The sequence below is a fragment of the Enoplosus armatus genome (assembly GCF_043641665.1).
Source record: "Enoplosus armatus isolate fEnoArm2 chromosome 16 unlocalized genomic scaffold, fEnoArm2.hap1 SUPER_16_unloc_1, whole genome shotgun sequence".
NCBI classification, from domain to species: domain Eukaryota; kingdom Metazoa; phylum Chordata; class Actinopteri; order Centrarchiformes; family Enoplosidae; genus Enoplosus; species Enoplosus armatus.
The window spans coordinates 2,546-26,315 of NW_027261190.1; the positions used below are offsets into that span (position 1 = coordinate 2,546).

Here is a 23,770-nt window from a genome sequence, read left to right on the forward strand (position 1 = left end):
CCGGCTGTGCCTTGAGATCCTGTCCATGAATATCACAAACAGAATCTGTGACAAGGGACACCCATCGAAAACGTATTTGACTTTTGTGCAGAATATACAGATACAGCTTGCACTATATATATATATATATACAGTATATATATATATATATATACACATATACATATAAGGACCAGGTGGCTTGTAGCAACGGCCCCGATGACCCCATACTCCCACAGTACCCCTCACAGGACCCCCCGGGGACACGGTCATAAGCCTTCTCCAAGTCCACAAAACACATGTAGACTGGATGGGAAACCCCACCCCCCACCCCAGTAAGCCCCCAAGGGTCCACTGTCCACAAGGCTAGGACGGAAATACAAAAAAGGATAACTGTCATCTTACAAAGCTAATTATTATATTGACAATTTCTGTGTTTCAATCTTTTCTTTAATATGAAATAGGGGTGTGTAAAATGTGTTATTAGAACACTTTGTCGTGACAGTGTTCTCCTTTGTTCTTCCCAGGTGTGCTTGGACCTGTGGGACTCTCTGAGCGTGGCTGAGGAGGGCAGTATGGCCTGGCACTGCCGTCAGATCCGGGAGAGCGACTTTATCTTGGTGATCTGTTCTTGGGGCTTCAATCGCAGACCTAAGCCAGAGCCAGAGGGTGACAACAAAGATGAGGCAGACAGAGGGCTGGACTTTGGGTCCAACGCCTTCAGCTCTGATGTAGCCATCAGACTTGTCGGAGAGGAGGTGGGACGAGCCAAAGCCAGGGGCCAGGACATGTCCAAATACATGGCGGCCATTTTTGAGTACTCTGAGGAAACAGACATTCCCACTGAGCTGAGGCTGGTATCTCACTACACGCTGACAAGTGACTTACCGCTGCTCTTCTCCCACCTCCATGGAGTGGCTCTGCATAGGCCGGGGGGTTACCTGAAGATAAACTACATCTCAGAGGAGGGCTTTTCTAAGTCACCAGCCGGAGCAGCTCTGCAGTTAGCAATCTACGAGGCTGGGATGGCAATGAGGGCAAAAAGGTATCACTCTGTGGAGGGAGGGAACTAAACACTAAAAAAAGCAATCCAATACGCCCTAACTTAATGGTGGTCCTCAGCCCAGTATAGGAGAATAGTTGGCTTACATAGCCAGACCTATCTCCACACTTCGGAGAAAGGTCTAGCTCAACCCATTATCATTCTGGGACAGGAGAAAAAAACGCTCTGGCTTGTTTGTATTTCTTTAAACCAATCACAATCGTCTTGGACAGCGCTAAGCCCAGGATGCAGTGACTGTGCCCTTGCAAAACGGTAACACGCAGACTGAAATAGTTGGCCAATGGCAGTCTTATCCCAACAGCCTACATCCGGTGAGTCAGACTACCTGAAGATAGACACTGATGATGGCCACAAACTTAACGGTTCCCTTAAATAATTGACCAACTAATCACCTCTGCCTCAGTTGTGCTGCAATGGCAGCAGCAGTGCACTTTGACCTCTAAAATGTGTTAACATGGTATATGTGTGTGTGTGTGTACAGGAAGGATTTGTTAAAAGAACGTCCAGTAATGTGTGTAATGGTCAAAAAAGCTATCTTAGTCTTACAAAAGACATTTTCTGTTTGTTTTCTTGCAGTGTCATGTGAAGTTATTATGAAATGAAAAACTTGTAATACAAGCATTGTACATAAATAAACAATTAATCTCATACGCGAGTTATTGAAGTTATCGTTTGAGAATGTTTGCCTTGAAGTACATACTGAACATTGTATACATGTATGTTTACAGTCATGCTTATAGTTTATGTATACATGTGCATATCTCATATATTCAAGAATGGATTAATAGGTCCCATCATTTGTAATGTTATGCTGATGTAAGGTGACGTGGATAAATGTGAGTTGTCTTGCATTTTGTGTTGTATTTTTGTGAAATTTAGATTTTCTTTTAGGCATCTAATCATCTAATAAAATAAGATTAAAACAAGTTTTCTTTGGCTCATCAAATATGTCATATATGGCTTATTCATGACATTTGTGTATGACTGAATGGGAGGTATTGTCGATGCTGTAGGTTGCCAGGCTGCAGAAAAACCTCTATCTGTCTAGAATAATTTTGGTAATCAACCATGTCTGAATACAGTTGATTAGATGCCATTTTAGTTTTTAAGTGAAGGATTGGTTTGTTAATTATGAACCTTTCGCGTGTATATATAATTAACAATTCAAATTGTAATTACAGTTTAGTGACTTGAGCAACAAGGTCTGGCAACCCGGTTGGAGGAGGCATCGTTGTGAGCCATAGACTGTTTAAAGCATATTGGGTTAAGTTAAAGGGATCTGATGAGGAACAACCTGCAACAAATGTGCTGTGTGGTTGTTGGGAATATTCACAACAACGTAAAGGACTTGGTTGGAATATTGATACAGTAGCAGTCGAATATGGTTTAAATGGGTTAGATTATGGGCTAAATATTGTGTGGGGTAATTTTCATCCCAATGTGGACTTGCCACTTGTGGAGCAGAAAAGAGAATGGACTGAAAGGAATGTGGATAACATTGGATATCAGAATCAGATTCAGAATCAGAAATACTTTATTGATCCCCAGGGGGAAATTGTACAGTACCGGTGCTCCCATTCAAGAGTAGAAAGCAGCATAAATTAGAAATGAAAGTATGTAAAAAATATAAAAATGAGAAATAGAAAATAAAAATATACACATTTACAATATTTTCAAATATGAAAAATAAAAGTAAAAAATATATACAATAGCAATGTATATGTATGTATGTGTATATATATATATATATATATATATATATATATATACATATGTACAGTGCATCCGGAAAGTATTCACGGCGCTTCACTTTTTCCACATTTTGTTATGTTACACCCTTATTCCAAAATGGATTAAATTAATTTTTTTCCTCAAAATTCTACACACAACACCCCATAATGACAATGTGAAAAAAGTTTTTTTGAAATTTTTGCAAATTTATTAAAAATAAAAAACTAAGAAATCACATGTACATAAGTATTCACAGCCTTTGCCATGAAGCTCAAAATTGAGCTCAGGTGCATCCTGTTTCCACTGATCATCCTTGAGATGTTTCTGCAGCTTAATTGGAGTCCACCTGTGGTAAATTCAGTTGATTGGACATGATTTGGAAAGGCACACACCTGTCTATATAAGGTCCCACAGTTGACAGTGCATGTCAGAGCACAAACCAAGCATGAAGTCAAAGGAATTGTCTGTAGACCTCCGAGACAGGATTGTCTCGAGGCACAAATCTGGGGAAGGTTACAGAAAAATTTCTGCTGCTTTGAAGGTCCCAATGAGCACAGTGGCCTCCATCATCCGTAAGTGGAAGAAGTTCGGAACCACCAGGACTCTTCCTAGAGCTGGCCGGCCATCTAAACTGAGTAATCGGGGGAGAAGGGCCTTAGTCAGGGAGGTGACCAAGAACCTGATGGTCACTCTGTCAGAGCTCCAGAGTTCCTCTGTGGAGAGAGGAGAACCTTCCAGAAGGACAACCATCTCTGCAGCAATCCACCAATCAGGCCTGTATGGTAGAGTGGCCAGACGGAAGCCACTCCTTAGTAAAAGGCACATAGCAGCCCACCTGGAGTTTGCCAAAAGGCACCTGAAGGACTCTCAGACCATGAGAAACAAAATTCTCTGGTCTGATGAGACAAAGATTGAACTCTTTGGTGTGAATGCCAGGCGTCACGTTTGGAGGAAACCAGGCACCGCTCATCACCAGGCCAATACCATCCCTACAGTGAAGCATGGTGGTGGCAGCATCATGCTGTGGGGATGTTTTTCAGCGGCAGGAACTGGGAGACTAGTCAGGATAGAGGGAAAGATGAATGCAGCAAAGTACAGAGACATCCTGGATGAAAACCTGCTCCAGAGCGCTCTTGACCTCAGACTGGGGCGACGGTTTATCTTTCAGCAGGACAACGACCCTAAGCACACAGCCAAGATATCAAAGGAGTGGCTTCAGGACAACTCTGTGAATGTCCTTGAGTGGCCCAGCCAGAGCCCAGACTTGAATCCGATTGAACATCTCTGGAGAGATCTGAAAATGGCTGTGCACCGACGCTTCCCATCCAACCTGATGGAGCTTGAGAGGTGCTGCAAAGAGGAATGGGTGAAACTGCCCAAAGATAGGTGTGCCAAGCTTGTGGCATCATATTCAAAAAGACTTGAGGCTGTAATTGCTGCCAAAGGTGCATCAACAAAGTATTGAGCAAAGGCTGTGAATACTTATGTACATGTGATTTCTCAGGTTTTTTATTTTTAATAAATTTGCAAAAATCTCAAATAAACTTTTTTCACGTTGTCATTATGGGGTGTTGTGTGTAGAATTTTGAGGAAAAAAATGAATTTAATCCATTTTGGTATAAGGCTGCAACATAACAAAATGTGGAAAAAGTGAAGCGCTGTGAATACTTTCCGGATGCACTGTATGTATTGCACTATTGTGTTTGACCATATATGTATTGCACTGACATTTAAGAATAAGTAATAGTGAGGTAGTATATGTAGAAGCAGGTCCAGATTTCCAGTCTGTTTCTTCTGAGTGTCTGACACTCTGAGGGAGGAGTTGAACAGTTTGATGGCCACAGGCAGGAATGATTTCCTGTGGCGCTCAGTTGTATATTTGGACTCTGGATCACTGTTACACCACAGTCATTAACGCTTTTCACGCCGTCACCCGCGCTGCATTGGGACACTCTGACCATGACATAGTCCACCTGATTCCTGCATACAGGCAGAAATTAAAACTTTCTAAGTCTGTTGCGAGAACTTCGAAGAAGTGGACCAGTGAAGCTGCAGAGGACCTGAAGGCGTGTTTGGACTGTACTGACTGGGATGTTTTCAGGACTGCTACCAACAGTCTGGATGAGTACACAGAGGTTGTGACTTCATATATCAGCTTCTGTGAGGACTGCTGCGTACCAACTCGGACCAGGGTGAGTTATAACAACGACAAACCCTGGTTCACAGAAAGACTGCGACAGCTGAGGTTGGAAAAGGAAGAGGCGTTTAAGAGTGGCAACAGAGCAGAGTTTAAGGAAGCCAAGTACAAGTTTAGCAAGGCGGTGAGGGAAGCTAAACGACTGTACTCAGAGAGACTACAAGACCAGTTCTCCTCCAACGACTCTGCTTCTGTGTGGAGGGGGCTCAGACAGATCACCAACTACAAGCCAAGAGCCTCTTCAACACCTCACTGGAGACATGCCACGTGCCAGCCTGCTTCAAGGCCTCCACCATCATCTCCGTCCCCAAAAAACCAGGGCCCACAGGATTAAATGACTACACACCCGTCGCCCTGACCTCTGTGGTCATGAAATCATTTGAACGCCTGGTTTTGTCCCACCTCAAATCCATCACCGACCCTCTGCTGGACCCCCTGCAGTTCGCCTACAGAGCCAACAGGTCTGTAGACGACGCCGTCAACTTGGCCCTACACTTCATCCTCCAGCACCTGGACTCCGCAGGATCCTATGCCAGGATCCTGTTCGTGGACTTCAGCTCTGCCTTCAACACGATCGTCCCGGCTCTTCTTCAGGACAAGCTCTCCCAGCTGAACGTGCCTGACCCCACCTGCAGGTGGATCACAGATTTCCTGTCTGACAGGAAGCAGCACGTGAAGCTGGGGAAACACGTCTCAGACTCGCGGACGATCAGCATCGGCTCCCCTCAAGGCTGTGTTCTTTCTCCTCTACTCTTCTCCCTGTACACCAACAGCTGCACCTCCAGTCACCAGTCCGTCAAGCTCCGTCAAGCTCCTGAGGGAGCTGAACATCATCTCTTCAGGACCTGTACTCCTCCAGGACCCTGAGGAGAGCAGGGAAGATCGCTGCTGACCCCTCCCACCCTGGACACCATCTGTTCGACCCCCTCCCCTCTGGCAGGAGGCTGCGGTCCATCAAGACCAAAACCTCCCACCACAAAAACAGTTTCTTCCCCTCTGCAGTCAACCTGACGAACTTACATTGACCCCCCCCCGAACACAAACACAAGTTATACGTTATATTAACGTACATCACCCCTGTCCCCCCTGCGTTACATTAACGCACCCACCCCCTACTGGACACTTTATTTTGGTCACTACACTGTTTGTTATTTATCTTATCTTATTTTTATTTTACCTTTTATATTCTACATATTTGTTGTCAAAACAATAGCACCTTCAGACCACGGCAAATTCCTTGTAATGTATGTTACTTAGTAATAAACAGTTTCTGATTCTGATATGCATCTTGTCACGACTGAGCAAGGCAAAAAATGAACCCACACACACGACTCAAACAAAGTACAAATATATAATAAAGAGTATTTATTTATAACAAAATATGAAGCTTGACAAAGCAAGAGATATCTACAAAGTTAACAACAGAAAATCACTCCCAAAAAGTGGAGGAACAAAACTAGGAAAAACAAGACAGTAAAGTGAACAAATTAACAAGAACACTGAAACAACTCACACAGGGACTAACAGGAAATCTTGACATGGAATTACCGCTGGTTATCATGGCACTGAGGACAAGACAAACTGCCACAAGACAAAGGGAGACGCAGACTATTTAAACATGAGGTGAGTGAACACAGGTGGAAACAATCAGGGGGACTGACAATCACAAAGGCGGGAAACACGAGGGCAGGAAGTAAAATGTTCTGAAACGAGAGGGCACACAATACTACAAAATAAAACAGGAAATGACAAGACAACATGACTAAATGAGACAAAAACGGTAACTTAACGTAAATGACGAGACATGACACATCCTGCCAAAAGTGTTTTAACAGAATGCTGGGAACATAATGAGACAAAAGTTTTGGGTGGATTGGTGATGCAAAGGCCATCAATTACAGTACAGCCCCACAGTTTCAATTTCTTCCATTCTTCCCTGGTTGTTCTCCTTGCCAAGTATAGACCTCAATATACAGCAGCAATTGAAGGACAAGTCAAAGCAACTTTCAGTATGCCGCAAAGTTTGATCAGCATTTTTCAGACTCTGTGTTCATATTCACAGATGGCTCCAAAGATCCTGTTACAGGGTGTGCAGGTGCAGCAGCTTATATCCGAGTGACTGAATCATATATTAGGAAAAGAGTGTCAGACCACTTGTCAGTATACCTCAGAGCTATTGGCAATATTATTGGCCTTGCAGTGGATAGAAGAGAAGGAAATAAATAACACTGTTATTGCATCTGACAGCTTTGCAGCACTAACAAGCATGAGATCTGGCAGATCATCATTTAGGACAGATATTCTTAATGAAATATTTCTTTTCAATTCAATTCAATTCAATTTTATTTATATAGCGCCAAATCACAACAAAAGTCATCTCATGACACTTTACAAATAGAGCAGGTCTAGACCGACTCTTTATAATGTTATTACAGGAAGACTTCCGGATGTGCTTTGCCGTGTGAAGACGTGTGTGCGGAGGCTCCGTGTAAAAGTAGTCAAAAATATTAATATCGCCATATTTGTATCATTTTGGGGGGGCTGGACGAATAAGATTCTGTTTTGGGAGTGAACGAGTGCGTTCTCAGTGCAGTTTACGACCGAAAATGACCTCCAGATCGACTCGAACGGGCGGAGAAAAGCCGCCGGTGGTTAGCAACTTGACCTCCTCGGCTAGCAAGGGTGATATTAGCCTAACACGTGCCGACGACATGCCTCAGTGGGCTAAGGATATGATGTCCGAGATTAAAAACGGCAACGTTGAGAATACGAAATACAGGGAGGAGACAAAGACCGAGATCGTGAGGTGCAAAGAAGAAGTAGAGAAAGGAAGGAAAGAGACGAAGGCCGAGATGGAAAAATGGGCTAGGAGCGTGGAAGAGAATGCTAAAGCTCAGTTTGAGTTGCTACGTGGGGAGGTGAGGCTGATTAGCGATCATACTAGCAGTTTGGCTAATAGGATGGACGAACGGAAAAAAGAGGTGGATGAAATATTGAATGGTCAGTCTGACAGCATAACCAACATTGAGACAAAACTGAAAGAAATGGAGAAGGAGGTACTGAAGCTGAGGGGACGGAGTGAAGACCTCGAGGCACGATCACGACGCAACAACATACGTGTCGTGGGGGTAAGAGAAGGGGCCGAGACGGGCAAAAAGCCGTCAGACTTTATGGCGGGCTTGCTGAAAGACAAGTTGGGACTAGCAGTAACACCGACGCTTGATCGAGCACACCGGACACTCGGCGCGAGACGAGACGGGAACGGAGTTCCGCCGAGAGCGTTCGTCGTGAGATGTCACTACTTTACAGAGAAAGAGGAGATAATGAAGAAGGCGAGAGAAATGGAGAGAACACCGGAGGGTCGGAGCGGACAGATTCACATCTTCCCGGACTACACCCAGGAGGTAAACAGTAAGAGAGCAGCCTTCAAAGAAGCAAGAAGCCTCCTGCGGGCCTGCACGGGGATCAGATATGGGCTGCGTTACCCGGCAACCCTGGTGATTACGCCAGAAGGAGGGCAAACGAAAATCTTCGAGAGCCCAAAAGACGCCGTGGATTACATCAAGAAGAAACTGAACCCTGGGTGAAGCATATAGACTGGTTTCAGCTTGGCTAAGTAGAAATGTACACATGCTTACACTGTTGAAATGGGATGACTACTGCAAGCAGGATTTTGTTGACTAGATTTGACAATATTGACAAAGAAATATTTGTTTCAGTGTGTATTTAAGTGGGGATATGCACATGCACTCACATATATTGCTGGGTGTATGTATATATATTTTTTTTTTTTCTTTGTATATAGATATATAATTCTCATCCCATCCTAGGAGCTACGGTTGCCCTGTCATATTATTGTTTTGTCTTATTCAAGGTTTAAGAATTGATTTTTCCCCCTTGGCTATTGTTGCCTACTGCCTATGGTATTGCCTTTTATTTCTATTTTTAATATTTTACATTATTTAGGATCTTGCTCTTGAGAGCTCCCTCTGTTTGTTTTTCCCATGAGGTGATTAAGTCAAAGGGGTGATGTTATACTTTTAAGGTTAGGGGGTGATATACACGGAGCCGCACACGGTAGGCTTGGTGTGTAGGAGGATGATGGACCGGTTGGCCACGAGAGAGCTCGTTAAAGAGCACTGTGTTAGCGTTCATATATGTAATGTGTTATGTGTTAGCTGTGTCTGTGTGTGTGACACCCCCCCCTCCCTCCCCAGACCCTCTCCTTTTAACCTTTTTGTTTTTGCTGCCAAATCTTCAAGGTGTGATCCGGAAAGTGGGTATCATAGGGGTGCAATGGTGATTCCGGGCTGCGGACTCCTGACATGGCACCAAACATGGATGCGAGCAGAATGGACACAAAATTGATGAGCTGGAACGTAAGGGCGATCAATAAGCCGGCTAAACGGAGTAAGATATTTTCGCATTTGAGAGACCAGGGAGCGGAGATAGTTTACTTACAGGAGACGCATTTGTTGAACAAGGACCACCTCAAGCTTTGTAGGGGGGGATTCAATCAGATTTATCACTCAAATTTCAATAGTAAGAGTCGAGGAGTGGCCATCCTTATACACAGGAATGTACAATTCGTAGAAACAACTACTATAAAAGATAAACATGGTCGATATGTTATTGTGGTTGGAAAATTATTCAATATGCCAGTGGTGTTGGCAAACATATACGCACCCAATTGGGATAATGTTCAATTTTTTAAGGACTTATTCTCATTACTGCCTAATTTGGACGCTCATAATCTGATTCTAGGGGGAGACCTAAACTGTGTCCTAGACTCAACCTTGGACCGCTCTAGCCCAACATCCAATGTATTAAGTAAATCAGCACAATGCATTAACTCTTTTTGTAAAGCATATGGTGTGTTTGATCCATGGAGATTCATAAACCCAACCTCCAGACAGTACTCCTTTTACTCCCCACCACATCAAACATATACTAGAATTGACTATTTCTTATTAGATAATAAACTGACTTCTATAGTAACAGATGTAGAATACACTGGTATAGTAATATCTGATCACAGCCCGGTCATGTTGAAACTTCACTTTCCTGAGAATACGCCACCTCAGAGAATGTGGCGCCTTAATAGCAGGCTATTGGCAGATGATGATTTTACAAAATTCATAAACTCGCAAATAGTCTTTTTCTTAGAACTTAATGATACCCCTGATATAAGTAATGGCACTCTGTGGGAATCCTTAAAAGCTTATTTACGAGGACAAATAATTTCATACAGTGCTGGTGAAAGGAAGAGAAAGATGAAACGTACCACGGAATTAATAAAAGCAATAAAAGAAGTTGACCTGGCAAATTCTATGACTCCCTCTGAGGAGCTACATAGAAAGCGGATTTTGCTCCAAACTGAATATGATGTCTTGATAAGTCAATGTGAGGAGGATCTATATCTTAGGTCAAGACAGGATCTCTATGAGCATGGTGAGCGTGCGGGTAAGCTCCTGAGCTACCAGTTGAAGCAATCAGCAGCTGCTGGCAGGATAGTACAGATAGGAGATAACCTGGGAAACAAAATTATAGATCAGAAGGGTATTAACGACCAATTTAAATCTTTTTATAAGGATCTGTATACTTCAGAAACAGATGACAAGGAACGAGTGAAAATTTTTTTTGAAAATCTGGAAATACCATCCCTAGATGACGCAGATAGGGATAGATTAGAGGGACCCATGACGGCTAGGGAGATAGAGAATGCGATTCGGAATATGAAGACAGGCAAAGCGCCGGGCCCTGATGGGTTCCCAAGTGAGTTTTATAAAACATTCGCTTCTAAACTGATACCCCTGCTTTGTGGAGTATATAGGGAGGTCCTTGATAAAAAAGCTTTGCCTCAAACAATGTCACAGGCTTTGATCTCTGTACTCCTTAAGAAAAATAAAGACCCACTTAAATGTGAATCATACCGCCCAGTGAGTCTACTTGGCTGTGATTATAAGATATTGGCCAAAATATTGGCGGCTAGGATTGAGCTTGTTATAAGTAAAATAATTCATCCTGACCAGACAGGGTTTGTTGCTGGTAGACAACTTTCCAGTAATCTCCGTCGCTTGTTTAATGTGATATACACTGCTGAAGATAACATTGAGCCTGAGATTGTGATCTCCCTGGATGCCCACAAAGCCTTTGATAGAATAGAGTATTTCTATCTGTTCACGGCCCTCGAGAGATTCGGATTCGGTCCTAAATTTCGCTCGTGGATTGAGATAATTTATGCGAACCCCCAGGCTATGGTAAGAACAAACAATATAATATCTGAACCTTTTCCTCTGTTTCGGGGGACAAGGCAGGGTTGCCCCTTGTCGCCCATGCTCTTTGATGTGGCAATTGAGCCCCTCGCAATAATGCTGAGGCATGCTGCTGAGCTCGGGGGAATACACAGGGGCACGCAAATTCATAAGTTGTCTTTATACGCTGATGACCTCCTCCTCTTCCTGTCGAATCCTGTCACGAACATCCCGGTAGCTCTTGGTATTATCGAAGACTATGGGAGGGTGTCGGGTTATAAAATTAACCTGGGAAAAAGTGTCCTTTTCCCAATTAATAAACAGGCGAGGAAACTTTCATTCCAGGCCTATCCCTTTACAACAAATAAGGATAAGTTTACCTATTTAGGTATCAATGTAACAAGGAGGTATAAAGATTTATTTAATCATAATTTTAAAGTAACATTGGATACGGCAAAATTAGATATGGAAAGGTGGTCATCCCTCCCCCTATCATTAGCAGGGAAGATAAATTCTGTTAAAATGAACATAATGCCACGGTTCCTCTATTTATTCCAGACGGTACCAATTTTCATACCGAAGTCATTTTTTAAAGAACTGAATAAATGTACATCCACCTTTATCTGGGAAAAAAAAGTCCCCCGGATAAGAAGGGAGTTCCTTGAGAGACAGAGGGAAGAGGGAGGCCTGGCCCTACCAAATTATATGCACTATTATTGGGCTGCTAATATACATAAGGTGTTGTTTTGGGTCTCAAAGTTGGATGACGATGAAACTCCAGTGTGGGTACATATGGAAAGATATGCATCTAGCCCGGTGTCCCTATGCTCCCTGGTCTGCGCTCCTCTGCCCTTAAGCAAACACCTTTACACAAACAACCCTGTTGTATGTGACTCTATCAAAATCTGGGTCCAATTCAGAACACATTTTAAAAATAGAAACGCCCTCCTGTCTGCTCCCGTCTATGGCAATCACTTATTCTCCCCGGCCCTTGGGGGAACAGCATTTAGGGAATGGTATAGAGCTGGGGTGGAATGCGTCAAAAATCTTTTTAAAGGTGGTGTTTTCATGTCTGCTGCTCAGTTGGAGAAGGAATATGGAATCCCCTCAAAGACGAATTACTTAAGATATTTTCAGGTTCGAGATTTTGTGAAAAAGACATTCGCCTCATCCCTTGAGTTGCCGCGGAGTGGATGGATAGATGGGCTGCTAGACATGAATCCAACTCTTAAAGGGACGGTTTCCACGCTCTATGTGAGCATCCAGAAGGTGGCTTCCCCATCCCTTGATATCTTACAAAGGAAGTGGGAGGAAGAGTTAGAATTGGACATATCAGATGTTGACTGGAGACGGGCAGTGGAACTAATACACTCTTCTTCTGTATGTGTTAGACATGGATTGATACAGTTTAAGGTCTTACACAGACTTCATTTCTCAAGGGACAAACTGGCAAGAATGTATCAGGGGGCTGATCCGACTTGCCCTAGATGTAAACAGGTGCCAGCCAATATAGGTCATATGTTCTGGTCCTGTCCCAAGCTGAAAGAGTTCTGGGCCAGAATTTTTAGAACTTTCTCGTCAATCTATAACAAAGATATAGAGCCCGGCCCTCTGACAGCCATCTTTGGTGTGACACCAAGGGAAGCGCCACTAACAATCTCTCAAAGGAAAACAATAGCATTCTCTTCATTGCTGGCTAGGAGATTGATCCTACTTAACTGGATAAAGGCGACACCGCCATCCCATAAACGATGGGTAGAAGAGGTGATGGCACACCTTAAATTAGAACATATTAGATTCACCTTGCAGGGCAACACTAAGAAGTACTCTACGGTCTGGCAGCCTTTTATTTCCTACTTTGAACATGAGTTCTAATTAGCCCCAACATAGATGGCAGCTTTTGACCCCCCCCCCCTCCTTCCCTTCCCTTCCCACATGGGTGATGGGTATGTCTGATGTCTGATATTAGTATGGTATGTCTTGTTACTGTTTTGTCTGTGGTTTAGACCTGTATTTGAGATGTATGTTTTGAGTCCTGCTGTCTTTTTTTTAATTTATTTTTTTATTTTATTTTATTTTATTTTTTTTATTTTATTTATTTTTTTTTTTTGAATGGGATGTTTGTTGTTTGAACAGAAAATTCAATAAAAACACTTTGATAATAATAATAATATAATGTTATTACAGAGACCCAACAGTTCCCACCATGAGCAAGCACTTTGGCGACAATGGCAAGGAAAAACTTCCTTTTAAGAGGCAGAAACCTCAAGCAGAACCAGACTCTAGGTGGGCGGTCATCTGCTTTGACCGGTTGGGTTTGAGAAAGAGAGAGAGAGGGAGAGAGAGAGAGACATAGAGAGGGAGGGAGAAAGAGAGAGGGGGAGAGACAGACAGACAGACAGAAAGAGACAGAGAGAGAGATAGACATAAAGACACAGATAGACAGACCGACAGACGGACTAGCAGTAGAAATAGCAGCTATAATTATAATAATAATGGAAATATGACTGATGATAGTAGTTACAGCTGTAATAATAGCTGTAATAATAGCACAGTAGATCAAAATGATTATCTGATATTAGCTTGTTTACTAATACAGCTTTAGATGACAGAGATCTGATATTTAACAGTCCACACTTAATTTTCCTATTGTTTTGTCCTATAGCAGTGGTGGTCTTAATTTTTATTAGGTTTTTATTAATGACTGCTCTCCTGTTTAATTTTGATTGAATTAATTTAAGTGGTCGGGGGGGAGACACAGTCATTATGGGGTTTTGGGTGGGTAACTGCTCTAATGGAAGCGCAGAGAAGCGTGTAGGACTGCGACTCTGCATCCTGGTCTGGACTCTGGGTTGTCACGGTTTTGGTTCACTAATAAAGTCGGTCAGATTTCTAGATATGAGAGCCGCTCCATCCAAAGTGGGATGAATGCCGTCTCTCCTCATCAGACCAGGTCTCCTCCAGAAAGTCCGCCAATTATCTACGAAGCCCACATCGTTTGCTGGACACCACCTCGACAGCCAGCGGTTGAATGATGACATGCGGCTAAACATGTCATCACTGGTCAAATTGGGAAGGGGCCCAGAGAAAACTACGGAGTCCGACATAGTTTTTGCAAACGAACACACCGACTCCACGTTAATTTTAGTGACCTCCGATTGGCGTAACCGGGAGTCATTACCGCCGACGTGAATAACAATCTTACTGTATTTACGCTTATCCATGCATGCTAACAAGTACAACCTCATAGCCGTTAGCATGACTGTAGCCCGGTCTTGCTAAAACATCCTGTTTCCTTTCATATTAGATATCCAGAAATGTATTGATTGCTGACTTGTGCACTGTCAAGAAATCATCATGTACTGAGAATGTCTTTTGCAGCAAAACACTTTGATATTCTATGTGTCATTGTTATTTCTCCTCAGGTTGTATTCCATGGCCATGTTTTGAGTTGCTAGGAGAAGGAGACCCTAAAATCTGTCAGCACTATGTCCAAGCACCAAATGATGTGAAGATTGAGTTTGTACATGAGCCAAACCCCAAATATGACACAATGGTTGTCTCCTGGAAGCCCAGTTACTATGGTATGTTGATACAGATTGACAACGAAATACTCTCATCCTATATTCTAAAGCCAATTTCTGTATGCGGTTGTGATAAGGATACATAGCATGTCTTTAAATTGGGGCGAAAGTCATACAGTTGTTTGGTCAGTTTTTAAGACTGTAGCCAGTTTTGAAATTAAAATACCATGTCAGGCAGGAGTTACGTCCCCCAAATAATTTGTCATATCAGGGTTTGACATAAAGAAGATTTACTTCAGGTGACATACAGTGAATTATTTTTGAAAGGCGAAAATTATGCCTTGCATTATGAGAATGCTTCTAAGTACAGGTATGAGAGACAGCTCGTTGAATTATTCCAGGCTTTGACAGGTGACAGTATAACAGACTTTCTTGTTAAAAGTTTAATTGAGCATGCACTGAACTGGTGTAACACAAGCAGCACACACATGCATTTGACTTTGGAGTTTGTATGCAACTTAGATGATGGCTTGCCGAGTCCGTGACACTGACTTCACGCTGTCCTTTTGTGTTTGCTGCAGGCATCGCCTTCCTGCGAGGCTTTCAGGTGTCCCTCCAGGCTTTGGGAGGGTCTGGTGTTGCCTGTCAGCTCTTTCTCTTCCACCGTAACCTCTCCATCCCGGCTTCACATGCTCAAAGGGTAGGAAGGGCCCCGCTCGCTTTGGTCTGTGCTTCTTTTTCTGCCTAGAATGCCACTTTTAACGCAAATTCTTGTTAAAAGCAGTTCTCAACAACAAACAACTAAGCAATACTTTGAATATAAATACATTTACATTTTGATTACAGATTATTTCATCAGGGAGTGGATCTTAAATCTTTCCCACCCCAAAGACCAAAGACTTTCCCCTGGGAAGACACACCAGCAGCCAGTATCTTTTAGCTTCTGGACATACTCTCACATTATGACCTGGTGTTTATGAAATTATGTTATATTTTGGGTGGGATAACAGTGACATCATCCTTCAGAAAAACTGAAAATATGCCCTTATGATTTTATCAAGCTCATCAAGATCATTCAAAAGCTGTAATTATCACACGAGAGGCAACGTCACAGGAAGTCTGTTATTTAGCCTTTTGTTATGAGAATGTCCTGAAGGACTATGACACCATACACCATTGGACATGCTCACAACGGTGGGAACTCCACATGCATACATTTAAACCACATTAACACTTAATCCAATGAAAGGAACACACATTACTGTGTTTGACTTGGTAAACGATGAAAACGGTGAGGTTTCTAATAACCCTTATTTTGATAACTATAGGTTGTATGGGGCTGATTTTGTTTTTGAAACAAATCATTTTTGCTCAACCCTGTGTACACAACTCATCTGTCTAATTTTATATGTAATCTGCCAGTTTCAAAGAAGAGATATTTGCGTCACTATGTCCCACGACGATGCATTTTATGTCTGACATATTAGAAACAGATTAGTGCAATTTGCCCATTACTAGGCAACAAGTTGCTATCCACCTGCTTCATTTCGGTTTCTGTAATCAGAATCAGAATCAGAATCAGAAACTGTTTATTGCCAAGTAACATACATTACAAGGAATTTGCTGTGGTCTGAAGGTGCTATTGTTTTGATAACAAATAAGTAGAATATAAAAGCTAAAATAAGAATAAGAATAAAAATAAAAATAAAAAATAAGATAAGATAAATAACAACAGTGCAGTGACCAGAATAAAGTAAAGTGTCCAGATAAAGTGTCCAGTAGGGGGTGGGTGCGTTAATGTAACGCAGTGGGGACAGGGGTGATGTACGTTAATATAACGTATATTGTGTTAATTGTTTTACATGTAAAAACTATGTCCTATAGCATCCCTGGCTGAATGATGGTCTAACTCTTCACAAAACCTTTATAGATGACACACAGTGCTGTAGCTCCAAAACTGTGGGAACCATGAAGGTTGAAAAGCACTATATATGTGAGACCATTTGAGTCCATTTACTTTAACATCCTGATGGAATATGTCACAATAGCTTTACAATTTTCCTTGGATTATATGCTTTAGATTGAAAATGAATTAGCATTACTATCATTTATACTCAAATACCACTTTTTAACCCTTTTAACTCAACTTAATGACAATCTCTAATGGAGTCCTATAGGTGAGCATTTGAACTCACCTATAGAATATGTATATGAAATATGTATTCGCATAAAGCATTGGAAAATAGCACAAATCACACATGAAATGCAGCTTTAATCTAGCATTACTTCACTAAAGCATGCTTCACCTTACATACAAGCTTTATAATTTAACTAACAGAACCAATAATAACACAGCTTTAAGAACAGACTCATGAAATCAACAGATTATTTAAGTATTCTGGACCATACCAAAGGTCATTAACACATCCATACATGTCCTTGAGGCGTCATCATACAATAAAGAAAAGTGTGAAATTGTTAAAGTGTAGCAAGTGTTAAACCAACAAGTGACTTTTAAGAACTGCAATGCATAAACACCATATTGTTGCCTATGAAAGACAGGGATCATGTTTTAAAAAACGTGATATCTATTTAATGGTAAATGTTTCATGAAAGAACCACAAGTTAGTACCAGAGCTACAGGCTGCAATGACCACTCTGTACTAGTATTCTGGTACTCTGGGAGGCAAATCTGACCATAACCAAGTCCAAGTCTCATATCCAAATCTGCATATGCTCAAATCAAATCATCCTACAAAAAAGTAAGTAAAAAGTTCAAATTCAATCAAAAACACACAACGTCACATCACATAAAATGGCAACTCGACTCAACAATTCTTTGGGGAAAGTGTTGATAAACATATGTCAGCTGGGATTGGCTGTAGCCCCCCTGTGACTCTCAAGGATAAGTGGGTATAGCAAATAGATGGATGAATATATATAATATATAACAGCAATATATATGAGACTTTGTATGAGAAAGCCGTTCTATTTAACCACTAATAAAGAATATGTCAAAAACTCTTATCTCAGCTTATCAGATAAGTGTGCAGTGTGTTTGAAGTCATAATTGCCACTGAATTCTGCAGGTGTACAAGTCAGACCCTTTCCCCGGCCTCTCCCTTGGGTCCCAGTATGCTGTTACCGTCATGGCTCTGCCAGTGCCTGAGGAGTGGGAGAGGTTCTACCACAGCAAGATCTTTTCCACACGCTGTAAGACTACTTTAAGCTCTAGACTAGATATTATCTCATAAAGCACACACACACACACACACACACAGTTTCAGTGAACTTTGTGGTTGCTTCAGGGTAACCTTCAAAATCTAAATCCCTCCTTCTCTTGGCTTATTTACTGTACATATAATGACATCTCCTGCTCTGTCCCCAGAAAGCTCTCTGCTCTCTAAACTTTGCCCTTTTCATCATATATCTTTCAGTAAGACTATTGTCAAAACAATGGTGAATTTATAGTAATATGCGCTGGTTTTGCAGCATGTGCAGAGAAGAACGGTCTTGAGCAGTGCAAAAAAGGTGAGAATTTCTCATAGTTCCCAAATAAAGTCTGGTATAACAATAAATGTTTTCCTTCTTCGGTAATGCTTCAATTTACAGGTCCACAAATTTCATGGAAAGTAGGTGATAATTAGCAAGTTACGTATTTGAAATTTCTTTGAAATTATCCCCAAATTACCCCTAAATGTGTCCAAAATTACTGCAAAATTATTTAAGAATTATATTGTGCTCTTTCCTAATAAGCAGTTGCGGTTCAATTTTTCACAAAAGTTAAACTTGCTGAAAATCTATCAATCCATGAATAAATGCTGCAGCTCTTCAATAACCAAGAAATTCCTGCGTTTTGCTTCCCAGCTGTTGGGTAAAAGTGAAGGGGGTTAGCCCTGAAGTCGATCTGCCCAGGAGGAAAACAAAGTCTTCCCTGTGCTACCGACAAGGGTCTGGAAGCTAGCACAGGAGCTTTGGCCCTGCAGGAGGAGAAGGTTTTCAAGTCCGGGGTGGGGGGACCCAGTGGGGGAGTGGCGCCGGAATGGGCACCAGAACCGGAGACAGATGAGATGGCAACGGAACAGGGTTTAGCTAGTAGGAACTATCTAGATATCAGTTAACTTCGTATTACTTTCCTTGAAATGTATGTATGCATGTAATTATCACCTACTTATCATGAAATTTGCGGACCTGTAAAATGAAGCGTTACCGTTTCTTCTTATGATCAGCTTGACATCATGTCAATATTTTATGGTCTGGTTGTAGACTGGTATCCCAAATATATTGAGGTCCAACATGAAGGGACTGCCATCATAGTGACCTTTAACCTGGCTCCCCCGAACCTGGGCATCAGAAGCTACTTCTCACTGTGTTACGCAAACGGCATAATGAAATACACAGACATAACACCTGTGAGTTGTTTCAACTTCTGCAGCTTTATATTTTGCCAATGCCTTGCTTCTATTATGTGTATTACGGAACTATTTGATAATTAAGTGAACTGAATACTTGTATTTAATTTCCTTAGAATTCCACCAACAACAAAACTCATCACAGCTATCAGCTGAATGGCCTTCAAGAAGGAACCAATTACACTTGTGAGGTAAAATAAAAGTGGATTATAACTATTCTATCCTTAACACTGATTGCATAATATATAAAACTACAACTGTTTTCAACCTAATCTCAGGGGCTTTGTGTTTAATAAATTATATTGAAATACCAGTCTCAAAAAATATGTATTATATGGACTATCTATATATTTTATGCATTAATTTTCAACCATCGGCATTTAGCATTTAGCCAGATATTTCCCCTCAAGAGCTGGTGGAGAGCAAAACAGAGATAAAAGGAGAGTGAATATTGGACTTGCATTCATCATCACAACCCCAAATTAATGCTAATGTTGCTCCATGTCTTCTGGATAAATAGGCTGTTAGCCAACACAGTCGATATATCAACTTTATAAGGTGATGTGTCAGTGTTTTGTTTACAGCTTGTTGCGCTGCCCCCAAGTGGCCCCCAAAAGAAGTTTATTTTGTCAATCTACAAGGTCAAGAATGAACTGTCATGCTCAACATTTCTTGTTTCACAGATTGCAGCTAACGAAGTGGATGCAGTGAGGAAAACATTCAGTGTTCAAGTCATGCACATTCAAAAAGGTGGGGGAGGTTGTTTTATTGCTGCTGATCCACACAATCACTATGCATCATAGTAGGTGCTATGCAAACCTCTCTTTTCATTTTGTTGTGGAGATATAAGTGATATAATATTTAAGTGTCTGTTGGACCATGAATACAGTCTGTGTATATTTAATACATGTGTGATCAATCCCATCAGTCTTTCATCCCTTTAAGTAATACTTTGGAATTTGGGGAAATATTCTTATTATGCTTCCAGTCTTTATGCTAAACTAAAATAATCTACTCCCAGCTCTAGCTCCATAATTAGCACACAGGCATGACAGTGGTATCAATCATCTCATTTTAACTCTCGGCAGTAATTAGTAACGCATTTTCCAAAATGTCAAACTACTTCTTTAAGGTCTGTCACTGAATTATCATGTAATCACAACTCCCCACTCCTCAGAAGGTGCCTTGCAACTCTCTGTCACTCTCTCCTGGGCTTTGATGCTTCCACTGGGCCTGGCTGTGGTAGCCATACTTGTAGTCTTACTGGCTGCTCTCACCAGGAGGAGGCCCAAGCTGCAGATGAAGAAACTTGACATAAAACCAGGTGCGAAGACAAACCAAATACTTCATGTAAAATCACTGCTTGCATTTCATGAAAGCTAATCAAAATAAGTCATGATAATAATCCATTTTACACCATTTGACAGAGAACCTTTCTTGTACCTCTGTTCTGTCTTTTCCATTACTGGCATGATGTGAAATACAACCAGATTTCTTATTTTCATCCATTCAGATGTTATCAAGCAGCATCAAGAAAGCGGGACTCAGGAGGAAGTGATGGCATTGCCCAGAAACAGGCTGACCCCTCCTCGTCTTCTGATTTGCTACAGCAGTTATGATGGGCCCGCTCATGTCAAAGCTGTCATGCAGTTAGGGGCCTTCATACAACAACACATGGCCACTCAGGTAGTGGACATGACATGTCGTGGCTCTAATGCCTTTTCCTACAGGTGTGCTGATTCAGTGGAATCGGACAGGCAGAAACAAATTATGAATACATCCATCCATTCATTTTCTACTGCTTATCCGGGGCCGGGCACGCGGTGGCAGCAGGCTAACCAAGGTGGTCCAGACATCCCTCTCCCTAGCAATGTTTTCTAGGGAGATCTCGAGGCGTTCCCAGGCCAGATGAGATATGTAATCCCTCCAACGTGTTCTGGGTCTAACCCGGGGTCTCCTACCAGTTGGACATGTCCAGAAATCCTCCAAAGGAAGGCGCTCAGGATTCATCCTGATCAGATGCCCGAACCACCTCAACTGGCTCCTTTCGATGCAAAGGAGCAGCGGCTCTACTCCGAGCTCCCTTCGGATCCCTTTTGAGGTCCTCCCCCTATCTCTAAGGCTGACCCCAGCCACCTTGATGAGGAAACTCATTTCGGTCGCTTGTATACCCAATCTCATTCTTTCGGTCCTTACCCAAAGCTCATGACCATAGCTAGGGGTTGGAAGGTAGATCGAGTGGTAAATCAAAAGCTTTGCCTTCCGGCTTAGCTCCCTCTTCACCACAACAGTTCAATACAACACCTGCATTAGTGCTGACACCGCATCAATCCGCTGGTCGATCTCACGCTCTATTTTACTCTCACTTGTGAACAAGACCCCGAGATACTTGAACTCCCTGCTTGAGGCAGTAACTCAGATTGCTCAGGCAGGGAGCAATCCACCTTTTTCCAGGAGAGAACCATGTCCTCGGACTTGGAGATGCTGACTCTCATCACGACCACTTTGCACTCGGCTGCAAACCGCCCCAGTGCATGCTGTGGGTCACAATCTGATGAAGCCAACAGAGCCACATCATCTGCAGAGAGCAGAGAAGCAATTCTGAAGTCCCCAAACCAAACACTCTCCTCTCCCGGCTGTGCCTTGAGATCCTGTCCATGAATATCACAAACAGAATCTGTGACAAGGGACACCCATCGAAAACGTATTTGACTTTTGTGCAGAATATACAGATACAGCTTGCACTATATATATATATATATACAGTATATATATATATATATATATATACACATATACATATAAGGACCAGGTGGCTTGTAGCAACGGCCCCGATGACCCCATACTCCCACAGTACCCCTCACAGGACCCCCCGGGGACACGGTCATAAGCCTTCTCCAAGTCCACAAAACACATGTAGACTGGATGGGAAACCCCACCCCCCACCCCAGTAAGCCCCCAAGGGTCCACTGTCCACAAGGCTAGGACGGAAATACAAAAAAGGATAACTGTCATCTTACAAAGCTAATTATTATATTGACAATTTCTGTGTTTCAATCTTTTCTTTAATATGAAATAGGGGTGTGTAAAATGTGTTATTAGAACACTTTGTCGTGACAGTGTTCTCCTTTGTTCTTCCCAGGTGTGCTTGGACCTGTGGGACTCTCTGAGCGTGGCTGAGGAGGGCAGTATGGCCTGGCACTGCCGTCAGATCCGGGAGAGCGACTTTATCTTGGTGATCTGTTCTTGGGGCTTCAATCGCAGACCTAAGCCAGAGCCAGAGGGTGACAACAAAGATGAGGCAGACAGAGGGCTGGACTTTGGGTCCAACGCCTTCAGCTCTGATGTAGCCATCAGACTTGTCGGAGAGGAGGTGGGACGAGCCAAAGCCAGGGGCCAGGACATGTCCAAATACATGGCGGCCATTTTTGAGTACTCTGAGGAAACAGACATTCCCACTGAGCTGAGGCTGGTATCTCACTACACGCTGACAAGTGACTTACCGCTGCTCTTCTCCCACCTCCATGGAGTGGCTCTGCATAGGCCGGGGGGTTACCTGAAGATAAACTACATCTCAGAGGAGGGCTTTTCTAAGTCACCAGCCGGAGCAGCTCTGCAGTTAGCAATCTACGAGGCTGGGATGGCAATGAGGGCAAAAAGGTATCACTCTGTGGAGGGAGGGAACTAAACACTAAAAAAAGCAATCCAATACGCCCTAACTTAATGGTGGTCCTCAGCCCAGTATAGGAGAATAGTTGGCTTACATAGCCAGACCTATCTCCACACTTCGGAGAAAGGTCTAGCTCAACCCATTATCATTCTGGGACAGGAGAAAAAAACGCTCTGGCTTGTTTGTATTTCTTTAAACCAATCACAATCGTCTTGGACAGCGCTAAGCCCAGGATGCAGTGACTGTGCCCTTGCAAAACGGTAACACGCAGACTGAAATAGTTGGCCAATGGCAGTCTTATCCCAACAGCCTACATCCGGTGAGTCAGACTACCTGAAGATAGACACTGATGATGGCCACAAACTTAACGGTTCCCTTAAATAATTGACCAACTAATCACCTCTGCCTCAGTTGTGCTGCAATGGCAGCAGCAGTGCACTTTGACCTCTAAAATGTGTTAACATGGTATATGTGTGTGTGTGTGTGTGTGTACAGGAAGGATTTGTTAAAAGAACGTCCAGTAATGTGTGTAATGGTCAAAAAAGCTATCTTAGTCTTACAAAAGACATTTTCTGTTTGTTTTCTTGCAGTGTCATGTGAAGTTATTATGAAATGAAAAACTTGTAATACAAGCATTGTACATAAATAAACAATTAATCTCATACGCGAGTTATTGAAGTTATCGTTTGAGAATGTTTGCCTTGAAGTACATACTGAACATTGTATACATGTATGTTTACAGTCATGCTTATAGTTTATGTATACATGTGCATATCTCATATATTCAAGAATGGATTAATAGGTCCCATCATTTGTAATGTTATGCTGATGTAAGGTGACGTGGATAAATGTGAGTTGTCTTGCATTTTGTGTTGTATTTTTGTGAAATTTAGATTTTCTTTTATGCATCTAATCATCTAATAAAATAAGATTAAAACAA

At 42.3% G+C, this 23,770-nt stretch overlaps 1 protein-coding gene across 1 annotated transcript; it reads left to right on the forward strand.

The window, feature by feature from the left end:
• Positions 1–8,140: 8,140 nt before the first annotated feature.
• On the forward strand, positions 8,141–23,770 carry LOC139307127 (interleukin-17 receptor D-like). The gene is made up of 11 exons (XM_070931011.1): positions 8,141–8,381; positions 14,650–14,808; positions 15,330–15,448; positions 17,838–17,961; positions 18,241–18,279; positions 19,015–19,160; positions 19,277–19,351; positions 19,844–19,910; positions 20,338–20,484; positions 20,674–20,846; positions 22,303–23,770. Exons 1-11 carry the CDS (start codon positions 8,141–8,143, stop codon positions 22,846–22,848), a joined length of 1,836 nt encoding a protein of 611 aa, XP_070787112.1. The 3' UTR covers positions 22,849–23,770.